This window comes from Rhinolophus sinicus, chromosome 2 (assembly GCF_057876585.1).
Source record: "Rhinolophus sinicus isolate RSI-liver-muscle chromosome 2, RSI-T2T, whole genome shotgun sequence".
In the NCBI taxonomy this organism is placed as follows: domain Eukaryota; kingdom Metazoa; phylum Chordata; class Mammalia; order Chiroptera; family Rhinolophidae; genus Rhinolophus; species Rhinolophus sinicus.
In genome coordinates, this window is record NC_142502.1 from 127,835,421 (window position 1) to 127,853,579 (window position 18,159).

The window sequence follows — 18,159 nt, forward strand, 5'->3', positions numbered from 1 at the left end:
CCTCTGCATTCTTAAGGAGAGGGAAGAGGGCCTTCCTCTCAGACACAGAAGCCGTGCTGCCTCACGCAGTGCAGGCCGCCTGAGACGGGCCTGCTCCTCGCGGCCTCCCACATGCCTCCGTACAGCCTCAGTGTTGAGCCCCCTGCCCCCTCGCCTCACCCCCAACTTCTCCCTCAGCCTCCTAACGAGTGCTCTGTGTCTCCCAGGATCCCATGACGAGCTGAGGTCGCCTTCCGCCTGCCTCGTGGTTGGGAAGGTGGTCAGGGGCGGGACAGGCCTGTTCGAGCTCAAGCAGCCCCTGCGATAGCGGCACCACAGCAGCGTCTGCCTGGCCTGGCCTGGCCTGGAGCGTGGCCCGGAGGACCCGAGGGAGGGCCTGGCCTGGCCGGACCTGCCCTTCACACGCGAGGACCAGAAGACCAGAATGCCGGGCAGTTCAAAGTAACAGTGTAGAGCACAGCAGTGATTTGGGGGTTCTAAAAAGCAGCTGGCCTTGGGGCTGGGCCAGCTTCACCGGGAAAGTGATAGCATTGCTGTTTTGGTTTTTTTTTTGCCCCTCATCATCTCAGGGTATAAATAAGGTTCACCAAGTGCCCCGAATCCCTCTGGGGTGGCAGGGCCTTCCCCTGTGCTGTAGGAGGTTCCAGAAGCAAATCCTTGGTCCCTGCAGCGTAGGGAGGTGAAGGTCTGTTGCTGTGAGCAGCCAGTGACTGGGGCCTCTTGAGCAGGAATAAGGAGCCTGCTGCCCCCCAATTGCTCCTCCTGCCGCTCCCGCCCCTCGGGACAATTCCCAAAGCCTCTCCACCCAAGGCTCTTTCCCTGGGCCAAGCACAGGGTGGCACACACCCCTACCCACCCAGCTTCTGTGTCTGGGGCAGTGCCCTGGCCCTGCTGGCATGTGGCCACATGTCCTCGGAGGCCAGATCAGCCCTGAGTCTGGGGCTGGTCTCTCCAGGGCCCCAGCAGCTCATCCCCACACGTAACAGCCTGAGTCGCCAGCCAGGCTGCACTGTTTGACCGGGTTGTTGGCTGTCTTTCCCTGGCTCTGCTCTGAGCCCAGTGGTGAGGCTGTATCTCCCTCTGCAGGCCCTGTTCTGCCTTGGGTCGTCCGGCCTCCCTTGACCTCTGGCACCACAACCAGGGGCCCTGGCATGAACAGGCAAGTCAGAGGACTTGTACAAAGGCATTGTAAAACCAGGTGGTTCTATTTTTGTCTAATGTTATTCCAGCTCAGGCTGAGTAATAAACATCACTGGAACTAGCTATTGGAAGAGGAAAAAAAATTTAAAACTTGGCTTTTTTTTGTTGTTTTTTCTTGGTTTGTGGTTTCTGTATTTATGATTTGAGAGCTCAGGACTCCAGTTTCTCAACACATTCACATCTTGGGTCCTCTTCCTGGTTTTAGCAGAGGACGTGAGGGGAGAGCTCAGCTCCCACAGCACCCTGCCTGCCCCTGCAGCATCCCCCTTCCAGAACCAGCTTCTGGCCCTGAGGCCAGGAGAGTGGAAGCCAGTGGGAAGGAGCTGTGTGTGTGTAGAGTGGGAAGGGAGGCCTTGCTTGGGGAAGGGAACCATACTGCTCCCTCCAGACATGTGACGGAACTCAGCCTGGCGCTCCTGTGCCCACACTACGGAAAACCTGGCAGAAACGGCTCACCAGGGCTGGGGTATAGAGCAATATGGACAGCTTCCAAGGGTGCAGGAAGTAGGGTCACCATGGGACCCTGTACCACACATTAAGCTGTGCGTTCTTGGAGATTCACTACTTGATGATGTCCTTTCATATTAGAATTGTGGAGAAGGTCCTCGGAGGAGGTGACTTGGTGGACAGATGCACGTGGTTGCATGGCCCCAAGGCCGGGCATAAGCACAGAAGTCGCAGCTCAGCCCCACCCAGGCACCGAGGGCACAGAGGTGAAGGAGCAAGCCCAGAACACAGGCAGGCTGTGACTGCATGCTGAAGGCAGACCGCTGACCTGCGTGATGGCCCCCTGCCTTTCCCGCCCCGTCCACCCACGTTTCCTGTTCATACCCATTTCTCTGCCGGGATATACCTTCTTCTTGATTTGTAAGCAGACACCAGAGCTTTCACTTAGGCCAGGAATCTTGCCTTGCTCCCCTACGGAATTACACACTCACTTCAGTGGTTCTCTTCTTACAGAAGCTTCGTGGGGTGGCCTCCCTTGCCGTTTAAGATGGCATATTCTTTGGATTATTCTCAATATTGTAAATGCTTTCTCTGAGGGTGCATTTTTTTTTTTTTTGCGAAAGAGACAAGTAGGTCTAAGCCAAAACGCGTGAAAAGGCTGTGTCAAGCTGCTTGATCATTTTTTTAGAGTGGACTGGAGAGTGATTGATGGGGTTCACAGACTTCCTGGAAGCTGGAAGTTCTTTCGGAACCTCGAGGTGCCGTAGGCAGCCACTGCTCCTGGATGACCTCACCCTATCATGTGTCAACATCCTACATACTTGCTTATAGCAGTCATGTCTTTTCTGATCTCTCCTTTCTGGGTTTTCATCAAAACACTACCAGCATTCCTACAAGTACCCCTGGGAGTCTTTGAAACATTTTCTGTCTGAATCAGAAAGAAAACAGGAACAGGTTTAGCACCTTGTCCCATTCCCAATCTGGAACTTGAAGTTTCCTTTTTCTCTACCATCCCCTATCTCCAAATATATGTACAAAATATACGGAGGTTCCTTCCATTACACTGATAAACCACTTTCTGTGGAAGTGTTGGCTCCCATACATATGCCCATCACAGACTAGCCTGTGGGGTTTTTTTTTTTTTTTAATTTTTGTAAAATAACAATTTATCATCTTAACCATTTTTAAGTGTGCAGTTTAGTGGCATTGGGAAGCCGTGTTCTGTAACCATCACCACCATCCAGCCACAGAACGCTTCATCTTGCAGAACTGAAACTACCCACCCATTCAACAGTAAGTCCCCATCCCCCCTTCCCCCAGCCCCTGGCAACCGCCATTCTACTTCTGTCTGAATTAGACTCCTACCTTATGGAAATAGAATCATACAGTGTCTGAGCTTCTATGATTGGCTTATTTTGCTTAACATGATGTCCTCACCCGTGTGGCATATGTCAGAATTTTCTTTTTAAGGCTGAATAATGTTCCACTGTAAGTGTATATGATATTTTAGCTATTGTGAATGCAGCTGCTATGAACATGGGTGTACAAATATCACGGAAAGTCCCTGCTTCTGATTCTTTTGGGTTTAAACCCAGAAGTAGACTTGTTGGGTCATATGGCAATTCTACTTTTAATGTTTTAAGGAGCTGCTATACTACCATGTTTCCCCGAAAATAAGACCGGGTCTTATATTAATTTTGGCTCCAAAAGATGCATTAGGGCTTATGTTCAGGGGATGACAACCTGAAAAATCATGCTAGGGCTTATTTTCCAGTTAGGTCTTATTTTCGGGGAAACATGGTATGTTCCATAGCGGCTATACCATTTTACATTCCCACCAACAGCACACAAGCTCAAGGCTTCTGATTTCTCCACCCCCTTGCCAATACTTCCTGTTTCCATAAATACGTGTAAGTTATATATAGTAACCATCCTAATGGGTGTGAGATGAGATCTCATTGTGGTTGTTTTAATCAGATGTTTCAGCCGTTAGGTGGTCTGCACTTACTGAGTTAGGAACTACTTAAGGATTGTCTCTCTGTTGCTTGCCAATCTTAAAATTCCTGCGTTTACAATTGAATTAGGGGCTGTAAGAGTGTAGAAAATGCTCATGAACCAGGAAAGACAGGTCCTTAAAGGCTGACTAGGTGACAAGTTGTCCGTCAGCAGCTTTCCTGCAGACTCACACGTGGGATGGCCCTGGACTGCAGGGTGAGTGTGGCAGTAGTCACGCAGTTCAGGTGACAATTGCTGGGTCCTCCACAGGTCTCCCAACCCTGGTGCAATTTTGTTTCTCCTGCCTCCCTTAATGTGGGGCTCTTACTACTTCCGTCACAACCATACGTAGTCTAAAATTTCAAAATTCCTACACCATCAAGCCCCCCTTTTTGCCCAAGTTCACTTAGAAGAGAGGCACTCAATGCTGTGTATTAGAACCACCTTGGGAGCTTTAAAAAAAAACAACTGATCCCAGGGCTCCTGTCCCAGAGATTCTGATTTAATGGGTCTGGCTATGGCCTGGGCTTTAGAAATGCTCCAGGAGAGTGGACTATGCAGCAGGGTTGAGAAGCGCCGACTTAGAATAAGCCCTAAATTTTGCCAAGTCACAGCCTCCATCACCTCTTATCTGTATGATGAGTCCTCAAGAAGTGAGTCGTTGGTCCCTGGTTTCCCCACTAAGATCTTAAGATCTGATCCGTGCCCTCAAAAAGGAGGAGACACGTACACACTGTTCCCCAATAAAGTCCTGTTCCCCTCCCCCCAATTAAAAAATCTTCCAAAAAAAAAAAGGAGAGTGTGTGTGTGGTGTGGTGTGTGAGATAAAGCTCTCAGCACCTTTATAGATATCTATCAGGAGACAGAGGGGTTCAAAGGGATCCACTGTCAACTCTTCCTGAGGATTCAACAAAAATGCGGTGTTTGCAGACAGAAAGCAGGAGGCCCTCAGCTCCCAGCCAATTAGGGGGCTGCTTGTTCAATCTAAAAGCTGCTAGCAGAGTCCCTGCAGGGCCAGAGGAGGGGACACTTGACCAGTAAGTATTTCTTAGAAGCTGCTCAGTGAGAAGTTTCCCTTCATAAAGTTAAGCCTTAATTATTTAACAAGGATTGTACCTCTAGTTTAAGCTGTGCCTCTGTCATCCCATGAGGAGCTCCATTCAGGGAGCTCCATTCAGTTCTGAACTCCTTCCAGCTCAGGTTTGTTCATAGGCCCAGGGAAAGGCCAGAACCTGGTTACAGGGAACAGGCTGAGCACGTCTGTTCATCTTGGCTGGTCTCCAGTGTCACGAGCTGCTCCCGTGACTGCCCTTGAGCAAGTCTAGGAAATGGGTTTGGGCTCAGGAGCGGTCCCTTCCTACCCTTCCTCCCCCATTCTGCACCCACCCAAACTTGATGCCCACTGCACAGGCACCCAGAGATGCAGGAACTACACAGCTTCCGCCCTCACAGTTCACAGTCCAGTGCCCCAAACAAAAGCGAGCAGGAAATTCAGCCTCACTGTGACCAGGCCAAAGGTTGAGGAACTCACCAGGCGTCATGAAGAGGCACACCAGCCCCCCGGACTACCACTCTGGGTAGCACTAGGGCCCACTCAGCTGGCTGTAGCAGGGCTTTGGGGAGGGAGCCAGAAGGGAGGGACATGGGGAAAGAATCGGGTCCAGTCATCACTACCCCTCCTCGTACCCACCCCCACGCCGCCGCTCCACCTTCCCCTTGAATGGAGGAGAGGCCACTCTGCAGTTCAGCCAAGGTGCTGCTCCCTCTGGGTCTTGGCAGGTTGTAGTCAGCCTTGCTCAGAGGCTCTGGTGGCCCTGCAGGATGCTGCCTTTTGGACTGGCTGCCTCACTGTCATCTCGGGGACCAAGCTAGCCCTGGGGCTGTTGCCTCACATGTGACAGTTTCAGACACCCCAGAATTCAGCTAGACCACAGTAAATGAACACTCTTCTTCCTCAACCATGACTCTTCCCTGAAAACACAAACCTGAAAATTCCCCGTACATTCAACCAACCAGCCAAACGAATGTAGTTGAGCAGCATGGCTGCGTTTCAGGCAAGAAGCTGAGCTCTGAAGTCAGATACCTCAACTGGCAATATGACCCTAAGAAAGCGTCTTGGCCTCTTTGTGTCTCAGTTTAAAATTAAACAAGTGTTCATAAAATGATATATGGCTGTAAATGTCTATGTACCAACTGGGAACACTTTTGCCCCGTGGACATTTGGCAGTGTCTGGAGACATCTTTGGTTGTCACAACTGGACGGGGCGGGGTGCTACTGTCATCTAGTGGGTGGAGGCCAGGGATGCTGCTACCCGCCCTACAGTACAAAGGACAGCCCCCTGCAGTAAGGAATTATCTGGCCCCAAGTGTCAGTGGTGTGGAAGCTGAGACACCCTGCCACATACACATGCACCTTTTACAGACGGAATCATTTAAATTTTAGCCACTCTGATAGGTAAACAATGGCATCTCACTGCTACTTTAATTTGCAATTTCCTATTAATAATTCTGAGCATCTTTTCATATTTATTGGTTATTCTGATTTGCACTTCTGAGAAATGTCTGTTTGTATCCTTTGCCCATTTTTCGTATTGGTTTGTTCCTATTGACTTTTACTGTCAAGTTTAAATAACTTATTATAGGTACAGAAAACCTTTTGTCATCTGCATTAAATACTTCCCCCCAAAACTGAATGAATGAAATAATATAGGCCAAGAGTTGAGCTGCTGGCCACGCTGGGTCATGCTCACCCCTAGTCTCCAGTCAGGGCTGCTGGAGCATCTTCTGAGGTGCACCAATTAATTGAAAAAGTAAGTTGCCTGCTGTGAGAGACGAACAAAACGATTCCAGTGTAAGTGTGCCCGTGGTGCTGCAGGGACTGCAGTGAGAGCTGGCAGTGACGGGAAGTCTGGAGCAGAACACTGCTCGCCCGGGGCTCCTGCGTGGCCCCTGCTTCGCTAGGTGACGAGGGCTGACACCCCAGCTTACCACGTGTGGGCCCTGGCAAGTCCTTTATCCACAGCCTGGCAAGGGGGCACAGTTACACTCTTCCTTTCACGGTAACTTACCCACAGACACAGTCAACAATAGCGGAAGCCCAGCGATTTGAAGCCAGGCTGCCAACTCCAGAGTCTAGGCTCCTAGTCTCCTCACTGTGCCACCCCCTTTGCCCAAACAGATCCCAAGGAAGGGGTGTTCACATCAGAGCCTGCCTGCATGTAGTATGGCAGGTAGATGTGAGGGCACCAAATGCCTCCTCGGTGCCACGTGTGAGTATAGCTGAGTATAGGGACAGACAGGAAATGCTGGTGGGAAGAGGCAGCTGGCAGCTCATAAGAGCTTAAACTGCAACAGATAAATGACAAGCAGCCACCTTAAGGAACTAAGAACTCCAACCTCTGGCCCAAATCAAAGAGGTAAATTCTGCAGAGTTTTAGAAAATGTCACAAGGACCTGACCCTCGGTGCGTTACCAGAGGAATCTCAGAACTTGGGAGCCAGCCCTTTGTTGTGGAGGAGACTGGTCAAGTTACAAAGGACTGTGATATTATCTCATCCAATCCCCACAGCCCTGCTGCAGGCATCCTATTGGTTGAAGAAATAGATCTAGAGAAGGAGGAAGCAATGCCATGGAGTCAGATCTAATCCACATGAAGACACCTGGGCTGGGGGTTCCTCTTGGAGCTGCACCTCTGTACATTGCATCTCCTGGCATTTTCACCAGGTTCTGATGACATGGGGTGATAAGTCTTAGGTTCATTGATCAGACTGGTTAGCGATCTCCTTTGAACATGGAAAGGGGAGCCCTGAGGAACGAGACCTAGGTCAGTTAGGAAGAAGGGGAGGGGAGGTGAATGAGTATAGGAAGGTCAACTGCAGCGGTCATTATGGGTCTCGGGTAGGACACAGGACGCAGGACAAAGTGGAAATTCTGTGCCACAGAACTTCTGTCCCTGTTATTTGTGCTGCTCAACCTGCTTTCCAGCCCTGCCTCTGAAGGCCTGGCCTGGGCAAGTGCCTTGGGGCCTGGCCTGCAAGCTGGCACAGCACTGTGTCAGGTGTCTCTCCCACAGACTAGTTCCTCAGCCGGCGTCCTGCTGCCTGGGGACCACCCGACCCCAGTGGGAAGGCTACCCTGGCTTTGCATAGGGCCTGGGCCTCTCCCAGAGCCTGGCAGGCTGCCCTGGCCCCTTGCCTGGAATGTTCCCTCTACTGGCAGGCTGCCTCACTCGGACTCCTCCGCATCCGGTCACACCACAGGCCTGGGGCCCTGGGCAGCCAATGACCGTCTTGTCAGCCCAGCCCAGACTCTGTGCTCTAATAATAAATGTTGAACAAAGAAGGAAGGAAAGGAAAAAGAAAGGGAGGAAGAGAGGGAGGGAAGAGCAAAGGAGGGATGGAAGGAACTCGTGTCTGTGGTCTTCAAAATGAGCATCTTTTATCCCCCATTTCCTAGAACAGAGGTTCTCAAAGTGAGGTCTCCCAGATCAGCCACATCAGCGTCACCCAAGAACTTGTAGAAATACAAATTCTCAGTCCCCATTTCAGACTTTTCGAATTAGAACCTCTGGGGTGGGCCCATTCTCTGTGTCTTAACAAGCCCTCTGGGGGATCCTCACTCATGAGAACTGCTGCCCTAGAACTGTCATTAGGAAGTGTTCTTCTGTTGCCCTCTTTTTTTTTTTTTTTTTTTTTTTAGCTATTCCATCCCCAGGGCTCTTCTGACCCTGTGGAAATAGCCCCAGAGGCCCCTCAGCTTTCCAAGACTGTAGCCCCTGCAGTGCTTCTGTTGACCCATCAAGAGGGGAGCACACAGGGCAGTCCAGGCAGGGGTGGCAGGTGGCAGATGCAAAAGGAGCGTCACCAGCATCTCTGTGTCCCTCACTTTCATCCGTTCATTGGGACCTCCTGACAATATGTGAGGTAGGTGGGCCAATACCAGTGCCTCAGTTTTAGAGATGAAGGAAAGATCTCCCTCAAGAACTTCCCAACTCCTTGCGGGGCAACATCTGTGCCTGGGAAACAGCTAAATAACAAGGCAGAGAGGTTTTCTGTGCATGGGTGGGGTATGGGGCTCCCACAGCCCTTCCTGCGCCCACAGTAGGTGAGGGGTAACTGACGAGGACCTCCTCTGGGGCTGGGCGTCCTCCTACACTGCTGTGCAGTTTTTTTCTGGACCCCAACAAAACCCATCAGCACCTCTGGCCATATAAAGTCCTTTATGTTAAAAATTCCTCTGGATTCAGAAGTCCCACTTCTGGGTATATATACACAAAAGAATTCAAAGCAGGGACTCCAGGAGATATGGGTGTACCCATATTCATAGCAGCATTAGCCACAACAGGCAAAAGGTGGAAACAAGCCAAATATCCACCAATGGATGAAGGAATAAACACAGTGGGGTACATACATACAATGGAATATCATTCAACCATTAACAGGAATGGTGTTTGCATACACGCTACATCATGGATGAACACTGAAGACATTATGCTAAGTGAAGTAAGCCAGAGTCAAAAGGACAAATACTGTGTGATTCCACTTATATGAGGTTCCCAGAGTAGTCAAATTCGTAGAGACAGACAGTAGAGTAGTGGTTGCCAGGGGTTGGGAGGAGGAAGAGTGGGAAGTTAGTGTTTAATGGATACAGAGTTTTGTAAGATGAAAAAGTTCTGGAGACAGATGGTGCTTGGTGGTTGTACAACAATGTGAATATGCTTAATGCCACCGAACTGTGCACTTGAAAAGTGGTTAAAATGGGGAAAAGATCCTGACAGACTCTAATAAGACGCTGCAGGAGCACAATGTGGCCGCTGAGTCACTGGTGGCTCAGTCAGTGGTGCTACACTACCGTGAAGCGGGAGGCAGGGACAGCGCTTCTGGACTGGTATCAAGAGGATAGATCCCATATAAAGGACGTGTCCAAATACAAACCTCACATTCTGCTGTCCCAAGAGAATACACAGATTAGAGACTTACAGCAGGAAAACAGAGAGCTATGGGTTTCCTTGGAGGAACACCAGGAATTCATTATGAGCAGGAACCAGAAATAGATGTTACAATTAATGGTTGCTAAAAAAGCAGTGTGTGGGGGGGCGTGGGGGGGGGAAGCAGTGGATGTGGAACAGGTCCTGAAAGCTCACCAGTCTCACTCTGCAGAAATTGAGAGTCAGATTGACAGAATTTGTAAAATGGGAGAAATAATGAGGAAAGCAGTTCAAGTGGATGAGGACCAATTTTGTAAGATTCAGAAAAAACTAGCCCAATTAGAGCTTGAAAATAAAGAACTCTGAGCAGCAAGTCGCTTCAGATCAGGAAGGAAAACTCAATGGGCACTACTTCCCGAGCCATCAAATAACTTCAGCTTCTGAATGAGAGCTGGAGATTGTTTATCAAGGAAGCTACTATCTTTCTATGCTAGTATTGCCCTTTCACTGTCTTGCCTCAAACTTGATTTAGTGTTAATGAAAGGAATCAGGTGGCAGTTTAGATATGGTAGTCAAAATTGACTGTCCAGTTTTGGGGTGTGTTAGTGAAAATGCACACTGAATTTCACCATTCCTTTCTCTAAGAGACTACTTTAAATTTTCATTTCTGGGACCTGGATTTATATAAACTTGTTTTCAGTTCATTTTTGTTTTTTCACGTCTCTGAAACTGAGCATTCTATTATCAAGCAGAAATTTTATTCTATATAGGATTGTAAATTCCAATTATAGAAACTTTTAAAAAGAGATTAGCTTTTTAAATCTATTTGGCATAAACCTGTATTATTGTCCATTTGAGAAAAGTATTACAATTCCACGAGACTAGATTGGCAAATTCTGATTTGTAATGTCATTCACCTTCTAGGAAGTTTTAAGTCTCTCTGGTGCTAAGAGTTGGCACTTTATGGCCTTACGTCTTTACTCTTAATTTGAGAGAACCTACTGCTAGTCCCCAAGAAACGTACTTGAAAGTAAGTCAACCGTTTTTCTCTAGTAGTGGTATAGTCACCATATTGTTCAAAGAATGCTGAGAAATTTGTCCTGTATACGTGCACACACACATGTGCTCTTAGTTCACATGCTAAAAATAGCTTTTATTTATTCTATTAGATATCAATGGTCAATTTTTCTGTTTTGTCATAGGAAATCTTCAACTTGGGTAGTGTACCTAGTGTGAAGAGCATATAATAGATTTATTCACATCCTAGTTCTTAGGTACTACAGTCTACTATTTAATTATATATAATTTATATTTTATAGTTAAGAACTATCACTTGCTTGGATGTCTTTCATTACTAGTACCAATAGTTGACTTTCTTTTTAGACCCATTTTTCACAAGGAAGCAAAGTTTTATCACCTAATGAAAGTTACTACATTCATAGTATTGTGTAGGCAACAAAGCAGTGTTGAGATTCAAATGCTCAGTGGGCAACTAGGCTCACGCATCAACCCATCCCCTCATCTGTTTACTCAAATTTCAAATTTACAAATTACTTCATGTTATACTACCAATTTAAGTTTGCCCCCTAAATAACTGAAATTATAAACGCTAAACCTGTCAATATTTTCCAATAGCATTAAGCACCATACTGTATGGGAGAGACGCAGTATTAAAGAGTTTTTTGTTAAAAAAAACGATGAAAATGGTAATTTTTATGTTATATGTATATTATCACAATAAAAATTGCAATCCATTAGTGATTCCCTCCCCCCAAAAAAATCCTCTGGATGTTGGGGCCATTTTCAAGGAAACAGCAGCATATAGACCATTCCGCAAACATCCTGCACAGCCACACAACCTCCATGACCCCACGGTGGCATAGGAGATAAAGTCGTGGACATTGGGTTTGATTTTCTGGGCTCCCACTTTCTGGCCCTGTGACCTTCTGCAAGACCCCCAGTCTCCTGTTTTATAAAATGGACTAATAATATCTTGGAGTTCTGTGAAGGCCAAGTAGGAAATGATCTGAAAGCTTCTAGCATGTAACAAGTGCTCGATCAATGGTAGTTATTCATGGTGTTCTCACACTCTGGAATATTCTCCCCCCTTCTTTACGGGGTAAACTCCTGTTGATCCTTCAAAGCCCAGCCTGCTCAAATCCCACCTCTTAGACCATAAAGCCTGTAATAGCCTGCAGGATCATTCACCAATAAATACCAGCTTCCCCTCCCTGCCTGATGTCAGGCACAGCCATTCAACTTGAATGCTTGTAAAGAGCCACTTGGTGCTTTGCCACTTCTTCCTGCCTGGCTGGGTAACTAGCACTGGGTAACAGCTGCTCTGGCTGCCTGGCTCCTGGGAGCAAAGCTCCAACAACTCACAGTGGACATGTAGCATGAATAAGAAAAAAACCTGTCATTTAAGCCTCTGAGATTCTGGGGTTGCTTGTTTCCTCAGTGTAACCCAGCTCTGGGCCACTCAAAGTGTGGTTGGTTTTCTTTTCATAGACTCAGCATTCCATTATATACCTTTTCACAGACTCGGTATTCCATTATATACCATGTTTCCTCGAAAATAAGACCTAGCCAGACAATCAGCTCTAATGCATCTTTTGGAGCAAAAATTAATATAAGACCTAGTCTTATTTTACTATAAGACCAGATCTATAATATAATATAACATAACATAATATAATGTAATACCAGGTCTTATATTAATTTTTGCTCCAAAAGACGCATTAGAGCTGATTGTCCGGCTAGGTCCTATTTTCAGGGAAACACGGTATATATCACACATCCCTTTATCCGTTCATCCATCGATGGACATTTAGGTTGCTTCCATATCTTGGCTATTGTAAATAATGCTGCAATGAACATAGGGGTGCATATATCTTTTCAAATTGGTTTTGGATTTCTTCGGATAAATACCCAGAAGTGGAATTGATGGGTCATAAAGTAGTTCTATTTAATTTTTTGAGGAATGTCCATACTGTTTTCCATAGCAGCTGCTCCAATTTCCATTCCCACCAACAGTGTATGAGGGTTCCTTTTTCTTCACAACCTTTCCAATACTTATTATTTGTCTTGTTGATGATAGCCATTCTAACTAGTGTGAGGTGATAGCTCATTTTGGTTTTGATTTGCATTTCCCTGATAATTAGTGATGTTGAACATCTTTTCATGTGTCTGTTGGCCATTTGTATGTCTTCTTTGGAAAATGTCTATTCAGATCATCTGCCCATTTTTTAATTGGGGCATTTGTTTGTTTTTGAGTTGTATGAGTTCTTTATATATTTTAGATATTAACCCCATATAAGATGTATAATTTACAAATATCTTCTCCCATTCATTCGGCTGATGGTTTCCTTCACTATACAGAAGCTTTTTATTTTGCTGTAATCCCATTTGTTTATTTTTGTTTTGGGGGTCAGATAAAAAAAAAAATCTCAAGACTGATATCAAGGAGCTTACTGCCTGTTTTCTTCTAGGAATTTTATGGTTTCAGGTCTTACATTCAAGTCATTAATCCATTTTGAGTTAATTTTTGTGTATGGTGTAAGATAGTCTGGTTTTATTCTTTTGCATGTGGCTGTTCAGTTTTTCTAACACCATTTATTAAAAAGACCGTCCTTTCTCCATTGTATATTATTGGTTTCTTTATCATACATTAATTGTCTACATATATGTAGGTTTATTCTGGGCTCTCAATTCTGTTCTAGTGACCTGTGTGTCTGTTTTTATGCCAGTATAAACTGTTTTGATGACTATATATTTGTAGTATAGTTTTAAATCAGGGAGTGTGAAACCTCCGGCTTTCTTCTTCTTTCTCAAGATTGTTTTGGCTATTCGGGATCTTTTGTAGTTTCGTACACAGTTTAGAATCATTTGTTCTAGTTAGGTATAAAAGACCATTAGGATTTTAGCAGGGATTGCATTGAATATGTAGGTTGCTTTGGGTAGTATGGACATTTTAACAATATTAATTCTTCTAATGCATGAGCACAGAATATCTTTCCATTTATTTGTGTCTTCTTAAATGTCTTTCATGAATGTCTTATAGTTTTCAATGTACAGATGTTTTATCTCATTGATTAGATTTAGTCCTAGGTATTTTATTCTTTTTGATGCAATCATAAATGGGTTTGTTTTCTTATTTTCTCTTTATGATTATTTGTTACTAGTGCATAGAAATACCACTGATTTCTGTATATTAATCTTGTATCTTGCAAGTTTACTGAATTCATTTATTAGTTCAAAAGGTTTTTGATGGAGTATTTAGGGTTTTCTGTACATATAGTACCATGTAATCCACAAATAGTGACAGTTTTACTTCTTCCTTTCCAATTTGGATGCCTTTTATATCTTCTTCTTGTCTGAGTGCTGTGGCCAGGACTTCTAATACTATGCTGAATAAAAGGGACAAGAGTGGGCATCTTTGTCTTGTTCCTGATATTAGAAGAAAAGTTTTCTGCTTTTCACCATTGAGTATGTTAGCTGTGGGTTTGTCATCTATGGCCTTTTCTATGTTGAGGTACATTCCCTATATATCCACTTTATTGAGAGGTTTTTTTTTAAAAAAAAATCATAAATGGATATTGAATTTTGTCAAATGTTTTTTTCTGTATCCGTTGAGGTAATCATAATTTTTATCCTTCATTTTGTTAATGTGGTATATCATATTGATTGATTTGCAGATGTTGAGTCATCCTTGTAACCCTGGAATAAATCCCACTTGATCATGGTATACGATCCTTTAAATGTATTGTTGATTCAGTTTATTAATATTTTGTTGAAGATTTTTGCATCTATGTTCATCAAGGGTATTGGTCTGTAATTTTCTTTTTCTGTGTTATCCTTGTCTGGTTTTGGTGTCAGGGTAATGCTGGTCTCCTAAAATGAGTTTGTGGGTGTTCCCTCCTCTTCAGTTTTTTGGAAGACTTTGTGAAGAATTGGTATTAAATCTTAAATGTTTGGCAGAATTCATCTGGTCCTGGATTTGTGTTTTGGGGAGGTTTTTTAAATTATCGATTCAATCTCTTTGCTAGTAATCAGTCTATTCAGATTTTCTATTCCTTTGTGGTTCAGCCTTAAAAGATTGTATATTTCTAGGTATTTATCCATTTCTTCCACATGTATCCAATTTGTTGGTGTGTAATTGTTCATAGTAGTTTCTTTTGATCTTTTATATTTCTGTGGTATCTGTTGTAACTTCTCTTTCCTTTCTGATTTTATTTATTTGGGTCATTTCTTCTTTTTCCTTGGGGAATCTAGTTTCATTGATCTTTTCCATTGTTTGTTTGTTTGTTTGTTTTCAGTCTCTATTTCATTTATTTCAACCCTGATATTTTAATCTCCTTTCATTTATTAACTTTGGGCTGTGTTTGTTTTTCTCTTTCAAGTTCCTTTAGGTATAAAGTTAGATTTGAGATATTCCTTGTGTTTTTTTTTTTGAGGTAGGCATGTATCACTACGAACTTGCTTTTTTGGACTGCTTTTGCTGCATCCCAAAATTTATGGAATGCTGTATTATTGTTTGTCTTCAGGTATTTTTTAAAATTTCCTTTGATTTCCTCATTGATCCATTAGTTGTTTAACCTCCACATATTTGTAATTTTTCCAATTTTCTTTCTGTGATTGATTTCCAGTTTCATACCATTGTGGTCTGAAAAGATGCTTGATATGATTTCAATCTTTTTAAATTTATTGAGATTTATTTTGTGGCCTGACACATAATCTATCCTGAAGAATGTTCCATGTGCACTTGAGAAGAATATGTATTCTGCTGCTTTTGAATGGAGTTTTATATATATATATATATATATAGCAAAAGAAGGCACAAGGTCTCCTGGCATTCATAAGGCCCAAGACAGGGCTCCCTATTTGAAAATATGCATATTGTGCCATGAAGACACCTCCGGGGAAAAAGCCTTTCCTGGTGCTTGCTTAAGATAATCAATCAACCCAGTCATCAAGAACCCACAAGATTTCCACTTAGCCTTTGACCCAAGCATTCAGATGAGAAAACCAGGGTCCCCAAGTTTGTCTGTGAAGATGGAGGCAACTGGCACCAGCACATGATGAAACCAGACAATAGAGAGGCCTGAAAAAGAGGCAATACCACCTGGAGCTGCAGGGTCTCCCCTCAGCTTCTCTGGGTTAGAGTTGGTCACACATGTGCACAGGGAGGCACACAGAAGATCCTCTGAGTGACCATGAGTTACATCCAAGTGGCAAGCACACACCCTTTAATTGACGTATGAACTCAGCTATCCTTCCCTCAACTCCTCCTTGATCTCTTCTGAATAGTAGGAGTTCAGTGTGAGAAGTCACACTGGCTGAGTGGGCAGTGAAGCCCTACCGGGGAAGTGGGGTTTGAACTGCCCATTAAAGAATAGGTAGAGAGGGTGGAACGAGGATTGGCAGGTCAGTGAGAAATCTGGTTTGTCAGGAGTGGGAAGTTCTTGGAATGGGGATAGGCCAGAAAGTTGAGTTGGGGACTGACTGCAGACGCCTTGAGTGTCAGGCAGAAGTATGCAGACATTTCAACAGAAAGTCATGGAATGCTTTTGATCTGGCACTGACATCACAGGTCTGTGTTAAACCAAAACAAATTTGACAGTGAGCTATGGAATAGGCTGGGCAGCGAAGGTCTGTCATAGGCTGTTGTCATGGGGAAAGCCCACAGTGAGATGCGTCTGAGCTAACTGGACCAGGAAAGAAGAAGACAGAGATGCTGGTGACCAATACACTGAATTTGAGAGTGAAAAACACAGAGAAGTCGACAATTAAAAGAAGAGTCTCTGTTCACAACTTGTGTGATGCCTGACCTTTAGGCAGCTGTGTCCTAAGAAAGAGGAAGGCCCCTAACTGACTTGATAGCATATTTCCAACTCTTTTATGTGAGTCACAGTCTTTCAGGAAAATGGAGAATTTCTTAAAAAAGAATTCATTCCACCCAGTGCACATGTATTATTTTTCACTTCTAGCAGATCTGGCTATCTTCTCAGTTTTGCATATCTTATTTGTAATGTTTATCTCAAGGAGCTTCTAGCTCTTCTTCCACTTCCAACAGGAACCAGAGAGGGAGGTAAGGCAAGGCGGCAAAGCTGTCTTCCCCCTTGATCTTAGTGTATCATCGGAGTCCCACCAAGAGAGTCCCACTAAGAGAGAGATGGCCACGCAAAGTTATAAGTCTGCTTTTGGAGGGAATAAAACGAATGGGCTATTTACAAAGATGTGGGCAAGATGAAAAGACACCAACAAGGAATGGTGCAGAACCTCCAGGAGAGGAACCGTGGAGAGTCTTCACCATGGTAAGCTTGAAGGGACAAGGAGAGGAAGTGGTCAGATGTCCCAGAGAGGATTGTAGCTGAAAGAAGAATGGTTGAAAAGTTGCTGTGGCCACAACAGGAACCAGTCACACGGCTCCCAGATCATCCCACACAGGAAGGAACTAGGACAATTAACGCTCTGCGGGCTCTCCCCTCCTGCCCCCCCCCCCCCCATTTCCTGCTGGTGTCCTCTATGGGCTTAACTCAACCAGAACCCAGAAGTTAAGGAAGCTCAATTGACACAGATACAGGTCAGCCCGTAGGGACAGAGCAACGTGGAGTAGAAAGAGGCGTAGATCTGGAGGGACGAGTGGGGTTCGGCACATGAATACTGACATACAAGCCAAGGTAAAACAATAGAAACTGCCTATCATTTACTGAGCACTAACCACAGACCGGACCTAGCGTGAGGGAATGAAGTAAGACCAAGCCTGGGCTTTGAGTAACTGGGAAAGAGAAGGCTGGTCTGCAGGGCAAGGAGACTGGCGCCCAAAGAAGCAGGTACCCAGGGACAGGTGGAAACAGAGCAGGAAGAGAGAAACTGCAAATTTCTTTTCGGTGTCCGTTCTCTAAGAGACCTAATGCCTGTTTCTATGAAAGTCCTTTGATTCCACACAAAATATTTCCCTTGGACATAAGGCAGCTTGAGGAAGTTTCCGTTTCTTACAACAAAAGAAGTTTGACGATGCTTCATTTGAAACAAAAGAACCTTGAACACACTTCATTTCATTTCATCTACATAACATCCCTGAAAAGTAAGCATCCTTACCCCCATTTTAAAGATGAGGATAGTCAAAGTCCAAGTAAGATTAGGTCAACTTCATCAAGGGACCTGGAACTTACACTTGGGTCTGCCTGACTCCAACACTCTGGAATTTCCTAGGACTCCACAAGCTGGCCAAAAGCAATTTTGAAAACCAGAATTGAACTCCACCCCTTGACCAATGCACTCCTGTGGGGGAATTGGTTAATGTCTCAGCTTGACAGCTAGCACCCAGTTCTGCTGAGGAGTTGGCAGGCCATGGCCACCTAGTGCCTAAGTGTTGGATGGGGGCAAGAAAGGGGCCAACCTTGAACTTATAAAATTACAGTCAAGTTTTTTTCAAGTACTATGAAAGCTATGTATTTGTAAATGTTGTCACTCCTCAGCTAAATACCACAAACTAGGTTGACTGCACATGGGAGTGCCCTGAGCCCCCATGTATGCAGTACCCGCCAGTCTCAGAGGGAGACTGAGTTGTTGCAGAAGGAGGGCCTGCT

General features: G+C 45.0%; 1 protein-coding gene and 1 pseudogene across 2 annotated transcripts in view; both read left to right on the forward strand.

Moving 5' to 3' along the window:
- POLR1A (RNA polymerase I subunit A) overlaps positions 1 to 1,283 on the forward strand; it is a 79,635-nt gene extending 78,352 nt beyond the window's left edge. For both annotated transcript variants that reach the window (XM_019749207.3, XM_019749208.3), the window contains exon 34: positions 207 to 1,283. In XM_019749207.3, coding sequence (XP_019604766.3) covers positions 207 to 307 — 101 coding nt within the window. In that variant the 3' untranslated portion in view covers positions 308 to 1,283. The remainder of the gene's footprint in view (positions 1 to 206) is intronic.
- A 2,557-nt stretch (positions 1,284 to 3,840) lies between these two features.
- LOC109456757 (suppressor of IKBKE 1 pseudogene) lies at positions 3,841 to 10,103 on the forward strand (annotated as a pseudogene).
- Positions 10,104 to 18,159: the final 8,056 nt, after the last annotated feature.